At 39.2% G+C, this 12165-nt stretch overlaps 1 protein-coding gene across 1 annotated transcript in view; it reads left to right on the top strand.

The window, feature by feature from the left end:
- The window catches only part of VSTM4 (V-set and transmembrane domain containing 4), a 33835-nt gene extending 22166 nt beyond the window's left edge, over nucleotides 1–11669 (top strand). Inside the window, 4 exon segments of the mRNA XM_035539116.2 lie at nucleotides 36–142; nucleotides 976–993; nucleotides 996–1036; nucleotides 11459–11669. Coding sequence (XP_035395009.1) covers nucleotides 36–142; nucleotides 976–993; nucleotides 996–1036; nucleotides 11459–11584 — 292 coding nt within the window. The 3' untranslated portion in view covers nucleotides 11585–11669.
- The last annotated feature ends 496 nt before the right edge of the window (nucleotides 11670–12165 follow it).

Genomic DNA, 12165 nt, shown 5'->3' on the forward strand with positions numbered 1-12165 from the left:
TCACCTGTCCCTCACACCGGGTCTCTGCGTTGCAGCTCCGGGGAGACCGTTACCAGCGTGACAAGCATGTCCCCTCTGCAGCCCAAGAAGGTAAAGAAGAAGAAAGAGAAAGTGGAGCAGCCGCCCGCCATCCCAGCAAAAGGTATGAAAACAGAGAGGCAGGGGTATTTCAAACCCCAGGCACAGCCACAGAGGAGAGCAGTGTGCGGGATGTCAGGCCTTGGCACTCTGCACCCACCCCACCTGTGGGCAACGCGTCCGTGGGGGAAGACGTGGCCAGTGCCTGCTGCTGGGACCAGGCCCGCACCCCCGCGGCCTTAGGTATGGAAGGGTTGTCACCCAGTCTAGGCCAGAGGCCTCAGCTCCCTGTAGCAGAGGGGAGAGCAGGACCTCTGCCACAACATTCACACTCAAATTGGGGATCAGAGTTAGGCAAGATGAACTCTCACTTTGGTGAGGGAAGCCAGCATATTGCTCTCTTAAAAAGTGGGGGTGCACTTGAGAGGTCAAGCAAGATGAGGAGATAAAGATCAACCTTTGGAATCTCATTTTCAAAGAGGATTTCGGGTTGCCTCTGGGGTCAATCACACAAGTCTTGGGTGTGCTTTCTGAGCACTGCCATCAGTGCTAACCCACTGGCAGAGGGGAAGGAAAGGAGCCAAAAGTTTTCTGTGCATCAGATCACAAGTGACCAGTCCCTCAAGAGGTGTCTTTGCTCTCTGGCTTCCGCACAAAACAGCATGATTTGTATATCAGATTCTTTAATCTTATGATTTTTTCCGATTCATAAGCCTTATGCTTCATTGTAAAGCAAGTTATCTGAAATACAGCTAAGCTTTTATAAAAGTGTAACTACATGTATTTATTTACTCCTAATCTGCTATAAATCTGTAATTTATAAATTGCTAATGCATATGCTAAAATGACAGTGAATTATAATAACATGAAATGACCCCTTAATATTTATTTCCACAGCTCCAATAGCCAATAATTTTCTAAGCCCAAGCTCTTGAAACCTCAAAGAAAATTGATCTTGGTAAGTAATTTCTATAACATTTTCTCCATACTATTCTCTCAATATAATTGCCATAATGTTGCCAGAACTCCAGGTTCAGAAGCTATAAATTGGCATAAAAATTACACAAGTGTTTTTTTTTTACTGTTGTTGTTTTTTTATAAAGTAATATTTCTTAAAGTGATAAATTGTCTTGGCCCTTTTCATTTGGAGCATTAGGTTACAGTGGATTATGTTTTCCAGCTTTCTTTGCAGTCATTGTGTCTACAAATTTAGCCTGCTCTTAAACGAAACCTGCTATTGATTCTCACATGCTGCTGGGAGCTGGCGCTTTGGAAAAAAACATCCGTTACTGGCAGAAGCACAACCACACCATCACACTGCCTTTGAGACATTTCAAGTCAAAAACAGGGCCCTGATTCCGCCCCACAGTGGTGTAAATCAGCAATAGCTGAAGTTGCAGGAATGAATATATGTATAGAGCTTGTATGAAAGAAAAGAAAAACTCAGATGTGGTTTCTGTTGGATATGAGTTTCTGTTAAAAAACAAAACAAACCCCCAAACCTGCGGGTATTTGCCAGACAGATCAGACAGATGGGCAGATTTTTCTCCGCTTTAGTAACAAAGCAGTACCTGGCCAAGACATCTGGGGTAACAGAGACAGTTTTATACCAACTAACCTCAGCTGCCCTATAACGAGGCTGGCTTGCAGGGCTCCCTGTGCAGTCAATAGGCAGAGGTGAGTCAGAGCAGGAGCCTGATGAGATGCTCAGGTTGCCTTTCGGGGGGATCCTTTCTCCCTTTGCTGGCAATGCAGAGCCCAGGGTGACTAACTCCCTAACTTTGGCACCTGAGTGAAGGCGACTGTCTAAAGTTAGGTGGTGTGAATAACACAAATGCCTCTGTGATGGCTTCACTTTCAGATGAGGACTGGAACTGGGAACCTTCCCACCAATTGTCAGCAAATGTTTCTCTGCTCTTTTAACATGGTCAGGGTACAGCCCAGGGTGCTTGGGCACAGTGCCAGGTGGCTCCAGCTCAGCTTAAATCTCGTGTGATGCTGCTTCTTGGGCACACTGCCCACCTCTCCTCCCAGGTCATACAGGGGTTGTGCCTCAGCCAGCCTCCATTTGTACCGGTAAGGTATCAGTAAAGGAAGAGGTAGAGTTTTAAAAGCCCATGAAAAAAAACAAACAAAACTGTGTTAGCAACTGTGTCCCAGCACATGGCTATGCCAGAGATCCGCTAACCTTCGGCCCTCCTAGGAAAAGCTCTCATCGCTTAAAGCACTCAGACTCTGCCTGCAGGTCAGTAAAGCACATCAACACACACTGAACTTGACGTAAATCTGTTTCCAGATGCTTTTTCGTTCTGGAATAAATCCAGGGATGGGGGCCACAAATAGCTATTTACTCTTCCCTTCCCACCATGGAACCCCAGACAAGGGTCAAGCTCTTTGGAGGAGAGCAGCAATAAACCCTTCTCAACCCTGAGATCTGCTTTGGTTTTCCCTAGCATGACTGAGCACCTGTGTGCCACCAGCAGCCTCAGCTGCCTTGCTGTCAGATTCGAGTCTGGCAGCTGCTTCCATACGTGGCTCTTTTCCCTTTCACATGTTACCTCGGAGTGCACCTGAAGAAACATCACAGCCTGCAGAAAACACACAATCTATGGATGAGAGTTAGCTTTTAGTTGAAAAATAATTCAACAAATGTTGTCCAAGAGATTTTCAAGACACAAACTCACCTAGCGGTACTTAAAAGGCAGAAAACTAAACCCAAGGCAGTCCATAAGGCACATTCAGAAGCTGAGCAGGACACTCCCCAGAGCTGTTTCCCATTTCTCTTGCCTCTCTCCACAACCCATTTGTTTAAACCCCCATGTTTTAGTATTCTCAGGGAAAAAAAAATCATTCTTTTCTCTTTTTAAATTTTCTTTTAGTGAGAACCTAAACTAACTGAAGTAAAAAAAAAAAATCAACAAAGATATGAAATGGTAACAATTACAGAATTCAAATTCATCAAAATGGAACATTTTGTTGGTTTCAGCACGTCTCCTCATTTTCTTAATTCACAAAAATTTCTCAGATTTAAAATTTTCAATCTGCTTTGGGGCAAGAAAAAATGTTATCGCCACCCTGCCAACTTTCTGCAGGATAAGAGATTTTTTTCCTTTCAACTGCAATTATTTCAGAGTTGCTGTCTGCACTAGTTTTTTTTTTTTTTTACAGATTTTACATAGTTGCTAGGTAATAGCCCTTGGAAAGCCAGACTCAAATTGCTGAGTATCTGGACTTCTTCTGCAGCTTCCCATTGCAATCCAAAGAAGATACCACACTAGGAGAATATTCTAGAAAACCTAAGCAAACAAGTTTGAGTATAAGGGAACATTACAAAATAATTCCAGTGTTTTGGGAAAATTTTTGTAATAACCTAAATACCAGCAAAATTATTTCCAGAGGACATGTGCTTCTGGTTTCCTGAAAGATGTTTATAATAAGCTAGAGAATTTCTTTTGTTGTTAACATGCTAGAGTGGATTGCAGTATAATTTTACAAGAATACAATAACCTGGATAAAATATGGACATAATCTCAATGAAAATTAAAAAAAAGAGAAAGCCTAATATCATGTTCAGTTGCACAGCCTTGAGTAAAGTCTTTTAAAAACTCCGCTTATGTCATATTGCTTTTGCTTTAGCCAGAACAAGAATTCTATGCTCCCCTTGTTGCAAAAATATTCCCATCAGTGTCATTCTCTATTAGCATCAATGAGAAATGTGTACAGATCAAAGGAAATAGAGATGCTGAAATGCAAAAAGGGATGGTTTTTATAGCATGTAAGAAGCACAGAGAGTCATTAGGAAGACGAAAAATTCTAGGGGCTCACAAATCTGTCTCTCTAAGGGCTGTTCCACTAGAGCCTTAAGTACTTAGCCCTTTGAGTTGGTAGAGACAAATCTTATACTTCCTCAAACGAATTTTCTGGTAAGCCTTTCATTGCCTCCTAGAGATTCGTTGTCATAGCCCAAGAGTTTTAGGTGCAGAACATCTAAATGAAAAGGTTTCAGTGTCTTCATGAAGGTTTGCATCACCAAACTTTTAGAAGATCTTGTGTGGAGCTAGTGGAAATAATTTGATTTCAAGTTAGACCAAATTCTGCAATCTTTACATATGCAAATTTTTTGTTGACTTCATCATCTTCACATTAAACTTTAAGGGAAAGACTACCTGCACAGATAAGACAGGATATAGGGAATCTTCCTGATTCTGCCTCTGACTTATGCGGCTTCTGCCAAGTCAGAAATCATCCCACTTTGAAATCAGATAAATGCATCCCATATTATAAATGATCCCCTTGGGTCTAGTTCTTTGAACATGTTGTAAACGTAAAGCACACAGTACATACAATTTGGCTTCAGCAGCTCCTGCATTGACGAATCTCCTTACCAGAGCGTATCTGGCTTCTCCTGTTACCCAGCACAGAATACGCATTGGTCCTGTGTGACTTCTGGATCAGAGGTTTTCCAGAGACCATATTGGAGCTATTTCTGAGAAGCATCCCACTACCCACAGCTCATGCAACACAGACAGCACTGTTTGTCTCAGCATGGTTTGGATCACTGGAGGCCTGGTGCTACATGATTGTTGAGATTTTCTTTTGATGATGATTATGTAAAAGCTACTTGAGAAACAGGAAGAGCTTATGGTTACCTAAGATTGAGGGAAATTTCTGGAAGTCATTTTGGTGACAGCTCAGAGATCTGGATTCCTAGCTTTTACAGATGTATCAGAAATAAAACACTCAGATTTTTTCTTTTTTTTTTTTTCCTCTCTCTCTCTTCCCCACCCACCCCAGTTTTGAAAAATCCCATCCTTATTTATCATTATAGGCTAAGTGCTGACAATGTGCTGAGTGCCAGCCAGTGCATGTCAGGACAGTCCCTGCACTGGAAGCGCTTACTCAGCAGAAAAGCGTGTGAAAGCCTGGATCTGCAAGCATTCAACCAAAGTGCTTCTGCTGTGTCTGTGAGGCAGAAGCGTGTTGTTTTGAGCAGGAGCTTGACGGGTGTTTGACACTTGTGGAACTGAGAAGACATGATTTGGTCTCTTCTGCGTGTATTCAGCAAAATTAAGCTTATTTTCACATTTAGCTCATTGTTCTACATCAGTGTATACTCCCGAATCAAGCAATGAAGAAGGGTGCTCCTAGAGCTGCCCAGAAGCTGAAGTTCCTTCATCTGAAAAATCGTTTAAACTTTTTGGTTTCAGGAGTACCAATAAGCAAGCAGACCCACTGTATATCAGAACCAGTGACTTGGAGTCCTTTTGGGGAAGGGTCTAGATGTGCAAGTAAATGATCTCTTTTTCATCTTACAATTAAGTACTACATCATTCAAGCCAGTCTTATACCTATTCACCAAGCTAGCTAGCCAGGAAAGGTAGGCTAGTCAGCTTTTTGCATGACTAGTAGAATTCCTGAATAGTCTTAACGTGCAGGTACCACTGTCCCTTTCCTTAAGAAAACAAAGAAAGTGAAATACTGTTCAGTAACCACATATATTTCAGATCTGAGAACAATCGGGTCTCCTTTTTGCCTGCATGATTTTAAATTAAAAGCTATGCCACCCTCTGTTAGAAGAGTTGTTTTCTCCACAACATGTAACAATCTGTGATTTAAGTCCTCAATTTCTCAAGGCATTATTGATCTCCACAGACTTCAAGTAACATTTTACATATGATATACAAAGAAGAATTGAACTTTTTTTCTTGACTCCCTGCGATTCTTGAATATTTTCATCCAGTCCACATAATTCTTTTCTCTGTCAGATAAATAATCCTTTTTTATCAGTCTTTCATTAGGATGTGAGAAGTCCATAGGAACATTTCTTCATGAATATCATTTAAATGTTCAAGTTGAAACTCAGAATACAACATATTCAAAACATCTGAGTTATGCCTGCTTTCACATTCAGATCCTGCATTGCTATCTTCAGCCCCAAGAAGGAACAGTTTGTGTAAATACAGAAAAGCTCTTGCTTGAATTGAGCCAAGGATTGTGTATTTACAAAGTCCCACAGCAGATGATTTTTGTGCGATAACACCTTTGGAGTAAAAAATGTGTCCTTGAACCTTTCTGAAGGATAAAGAGAAATAATCCTGATTTCCAGCAATGTTGGTTTGGTTCAGAATCTAGGAGTAATTCTGCAGCTGTAAAAGGAATACAGCATTAACAAAGGGGACTATTCTGCAAAAGCTGTTAAAACAGGCTGGACAAACTTCTGCCAGGTACATTTAATTCTGTTAATGAAGAAAGATGGACTGACTAACTCCATATAAACACTTCCAGCCCTATATTTATGGGATTCTGTTTCTTTAAAATAAAATGATTCAATGGACTTAGTGAATCACCTTTGTCTTTGTCCCCGATGTTTTTATCGTAACTTCTGTGGGATTTAAAAGCAAAATTTAGATGCAGTGCTGAAAGAGGGTTCAAAAATTGACACAGACATTGTTTCCAGTGATGAAGCCTCTTCTAGGGATTAAAAACCAGACATCTTAGTGGAAAGAAACCATCCTTCTTTTTAACTGATAGTGCCACCAAAAATCATACTTCCTACTCCACGATTTTCCAATGTCATATTTCTCAGCCTTGGCACGGAGAGCACAATGGCTCTCTTGATATTCCAGAGCTCTTACTAGCCAGCAGTTGCATTTCTGAGGAAATAATTCATCTTGCAGATCTAGCTCAGTTTTTCGCAAAAGTCTGCAGAAGTCATTTGAAGTCCCTCTCTTCCAAAGCTAGCCCCTGTTCCTTAGGCAGCACATAGTTCTCTCTCATCAGGGTATTCCCACAGAGAGCAAGCAACAGTCTGCCCCCATGCCTGAGCCCACCCTGTTGGCCTGCAGAGTTCTGCCTGGGCACGGTCTGATTCTGTGTGCTCAGGCGCTCCCGAGCTGTGCCATCGGGACAGTATCAGCGCTTTCCCTGGGGAGCGGTGTACAGAGTGTGAATACAAAACACAGTGTCTCAGATATGAAATGGAAAAGGCCCAAACTCTGAGTTTGGACTATGCAAAAGAAAGGGAGAGGAAAAATGGTAGTTGCAGCATGTTGTTGCTAAGAGAGACCTACATCGTGTCACTGCAGCCTGGAGAAAGGCACAATTGCTAGAGACTGTGCCAAACAAACCTCACCACCACCTCTTGACTCCATACTCTTCCAGTTTGCGCTTCTTGCAGCGTGCACCCAACAGCAGTGTGGCTAGGCCATAGGTGACAATTTCCCCTGTACTGGCACTCAGAGCAGCAACATGCGTAATTGGCAAGGCTTGACCTAATCCTTTTCACCCACAAGCACGGGACCTGGCAGTGAGGGTAGGGTTTCGTTTTTAATGTTTCTACAGGAATTCTGCAGGAATTGTTAAATTCTTGACTGGAACTTTCTTGAAATATGCCTGTTAAAGCCCAAAAACATAAAAGGTGACAAGTCAATTTGGTCTATAAGCGTAATTTTCTTACTCTCATCCCTAATTAAAGTCATTCTGCATCATATCCCAAACAACTCCATCACATGCAATCATATAGACGCTGAATTCCAAGGCAAATATCTGCAGTAGTAGTCAATTAAGTATTTAAGACTGAAGTGAATAGGCAAGCGAGCCCTTGTCTGCTTAATTTGATAGTAAGCTAGAATCAGGGGATTATTATTTTTTTTTAAATTAGAAACTCACATCCATTTTGTCATTTTCACAATAACTGTTGAGGTCATGGAAGAGCAAGACTACAGCAATCCATGAGTGAAAGCTGGCAGCAGTTGCTTTTCCAGACAAGTTAAATTATGAGGTTATTATTTGCTTGTTTTATCTATACCTATTTACAAATTTGGATAAAAGTGGTTTTAGTTAAAACTTAAAAACTTTCAGTCTGACAGTTCTCACAGTAAACATCCTTGATGCTGCCAAGAACAACCCAGCTAAGCCAAGGAAGAGCAAAATTGACATTCCTGGTAATTATGACATAAAAATCAGAGTAATTTTCATTAAAATCTCAACCCTTCCAGGTCTTTTCTAACACATTTATATACTGGACAAACCCAATAAAAACAAAACTGAGTATGCACACATTTAAGTTTCTTTTAGATATTCACGTGATAGACTTTGCAGATTGTTTTTTGAGAAAATGTTCCTATAACTGAATTATTTCACATAGTTGCCCAAGGGAAGCCCTGTGACTGGAATAAACTAAAATTAAACTGGAAGAGATCTGGAAGAAGAATCATTTTGCATTTGCCAGAAGATACACTGGAAAATGATGACTCTTCCTAATTTATATTTCTTCAAAGGGTATGATCCCAAGACAAGACGAAAACAGATGCACAAGATAAAGTCTACATCTAGAAATGTCACTTTGGAAAAGAACTCTATTTGAATAAATCATTTCAATATAATTTAAGAACAATGATGTAATTTTTTAGGAAACGACATTGTAGCCATAGAAATCCCAATGACCCCCTAGATGAAGAGCTGGGATGGAAAGAAAGAGGCGAACAGCCAGTCATTTGCTGTCTCTTCCTCTTCTGTCCTAGTATCAGTTCCACCTCTAAGATCAGTTATTAAAGTCACCCTGTTGTTCTAAAAAGGAGGTGGTGGCAGGATTCCAGGCTGACATTGCCAAAATGGTATCCAATCCAAATGAGAGATGAAATCATAGAATTAGTTTTCTTTCCCTGCCTGTTCAAAAAAATTGTTTTTGGACAAACAAACCATCAAAATTAAATTAAACATATGGTTGATAAATGAAGTACAGAAAAGCGCATGAAAAAACAACCCTGGCTACCATACGTACTTTATAGTAGCGTTGGCTTCCATGCACTGTTATTACACATCCTTCGCTGAAAACTGTATACCCTTCACAATTTTGAACCTCCTGTGTGTTTCCTCATATTTTCAATCAAATTATTACATACTAGAAATATGCATAAGGGAAATTATTCTACACATTTTATGGTGTGCTGTTGCTTGTAGCAGTAATTGAAGTACCTTTTCCACTTATGAAAGTACTAATTTTTATTTGGTTTTATTGCTTTTCTAGATGCAATTATTTATTTAGTGTGTTTTGGTTTTATTAAATTATGTTTACTATAGGAACATCATAAAAATGTATGAAAACAACACATCAGCCACTACTGCCCAATGACCTGTTTTGGGGAATCTAGTGTTATTTTTCATATCCAAACATAAATAGAATAAAGTAAGAATAAAGAGATAATCTACACTGGAAAACAATGCAATTTTGCGTTAACACAATAAAACACCTGGCCAATATGATTTCATAAACCTTAGTTCTAAAATTTACATGAGCTGGGCGTTGAGGTGGCTATTTTAGGACGTGACATTTTCTAAATGGAAACATAATATGAAATGCAATTAAACAGCAAAGAAGAAAGCATATACAGATTTAGCATGCCCTGAGCAACTGATTTCTACAGAACAATGAAAATAGTTCTACTTCAAAAGGTGTACTGGGTCAGTCCTAGGAAATGTGGAGTTTTACTCTGGCAGTGATCAATAGCTTGTTTGGAAAGTTTTATCAGATATGTTTTTAGGATACTTTTTGTGTGCATCATATCATGATGTTCAGGGGCTGAGATGACTTCCACTGAAGTCAGTAGTAAAACTCCTGTTACCTTCAAATAGAGGCTAGATCTGCTATCCCACACTGAGAATAAAATCTTCAGTATTTGCTGGTTTTATTGCAATGTCCAGCATCAACTTAGATTCTACATTTAGCTGGCATACTTCCTACTGGAAAGATAGGTAGATATAGCTTTGAAGTCTTAAAAGGAATCTTTAACATATCAAAAAAGGCAAAACCAAATGCCTAGATACTTTCAGGCTATAAAGAAAAGAGATGTAAAAAAAAATAATTAATCAGAGCAGCTGACAGATTTTCTCTAACTTTTTATTTTAACTCTAAGACAGGATAGTATGGATTTCTATATGTGTTTTAGTTCACTCCCAATATTTGAACAAAGAAATGTGACTTTCTTTCTGTGTTACATGAGATCAGGTTGCAGTCTACAGGAAGTCCTTTTACATCATAACAGCAGAGAAATGCACAAAAACAGGAAGTTTTGTGTGGTTAACAGTGGAGCATGTAGTAGTGAATGAGGACCAGAAGCTGAGAGCAAACAGGACTACCCATGCAAGGTGGGGAAGACAATGTGAAGAAGTGCATAGATTACAGTCCTGCAGACACAGAGCCCTGCAGATGGTCTTTACTCATGTACAATCAGCTGACTTCAGTGATACTCCTTGCAGCAGCAGCTGCACAAAGTATTTCAGGATCAGATCTACATAGAAGAAATAAGATTAAATTTATGCTGGAAAATTGTAAGCTGATCCACCCAGAGGGAAACAATCTGAAATGTAGAGAGTGAGCAACCGTCAAGGCAAAATGAAAGGATTCCAGAAAAGTGCAAAAGACAGGAAGCAGGGGAGCACAGGGACTGATTTCAGAGGATATCAGATGTTTATCTTTTTAGCCAGAAGACAATATAATAATTATTCAAGCACATTTCAAGGAAACAGGAATCATTTATGTTAAGGGAATAAATAGCGGTAAATAAAACTTAAGGAAACTTGCCATTGGAAAATACTTTTTTTTTTTTTTTTCATTATAAGGCTTAAATACCGTATGGAAACCTTGGTTTATGAACTTTGAGTTAGTTTTCAATTTAACAACTGGCAAAGCCTTTCTTGGTCTTAGAAATGCAAACTTTTCTATAAGGTAGAATTTTGTGACTGCAACAAACTGCATGGCTGATTTTTTTGTATATATATATTTTTAAATAGTCCATTTTAGTCTTAAATTTGAGGACAACAGAGCCACAGCAATTTACGAAAGTGAAGAAATCCCCCTGGAATGACAGTAACAACTCAACCCATTTTTTTGCCACCTTATGCAGAACATTAACACGCTTTTTCTGTTAAGAAACATAATGAGAGGTACTGTGACTGTCAGTGATTAAAGATGTAACTGGCAAGCAAATCTGGCACATATATTTCAAATTGTGGAATTTGTGAATAATTAAAATTAAATTGGGAAATGTAAGATAAAAGTGACCAAATGTTGCTAATAGACATCTTTCAAATGTGCACTATTTGAACTGTCAAATTAAAGCAATCAATGTTTAAGAAACAAGGAGAAATTGGACATGAAGCTAAAAATCCTATCTCCTATTTCCTTAAATGTTTCCTTTTTAAAAAATATTTTTATTTCATCATATTTGAACTAACTTTGGTGCAGAGTAAGCTTATTATGAGCAGAGTAGAACTAGCATGTGTGAGAGAAGAAATACACCCCATTCTATAGAATATTTGAAATGACTTTTACATTCAACGATAATGACATTGTAACTGTAATTTGTTGTTTGTTTCCTAGCCAAAAATTGCAGAGGAGAATTTAACATACGCTGAACTTGAACTTATGAAGCCAATTCAGGAAGCCAAAGGCATTCCCAGTACGACAGTCTACGCACAGATACTCTTTGAGGAGAACAAGCTGTAACAGTTCATGCCTGTATAATTGTCCTTTGTCTGTGTTCTATTTAATTCTTGCTGTGCTGTTTATTTATAAAGATCATACAAATGTCCATATTTTTTTTATTGCCGTTCACGTGCTTCTATTATTCTATGAGACTTTTATACAAAATGTAGTTGAAAGTAATCATAGAAAAAGCAGCTGGTCTACAAGTGACACCCAGAGACACCCCACCCCTGTAGTGTTTGCCCTTCCTCTCCCCCATTTAAAAGGGGACTAAGTTCCACCTGGGGCATTTTCAATGTTAATCATTATTCCTTCTTTGACACTAATGCAACAAGTCCAGCTGCAAACATGGACATCTGAGCAAGCCTCAGAAGGACTAGTGGCAGGATCCATGCACATCAGCCTGCATCTCAAGATGAGGACCATTCATCAGGAAATTCATCAAATTGCTGCTGTTTATCCCATAAAAAATAATAATTCAGTAAAGCTGCGACTTTTTTTTTTTTTCACAGTGAAAGGAAAGCTAGAATCACTTTTTCAGCCTTTTGTCCCCCCAAAATAGTTATCAAAAGGTTTGGTTTCTATATTTTCTTTCTAAATGA

This window comes from Cygnus atratus, chromosome 7 (genome assembly GCF_013377495.2).
Source record: "Cygnus atratus isolate AKBS03 ecotype Queensland, Australia chromosome 7, CAtr_DNAZoo_HiC_assembly, whole genome shotgun sequence".
In the NCBI taxonomy this organism is placed as follows: Eukaryota; Metazoa; Chordata; class Aves; order Anseriformes; family Anatidae; genus Cygnus; species Cygnus atratus.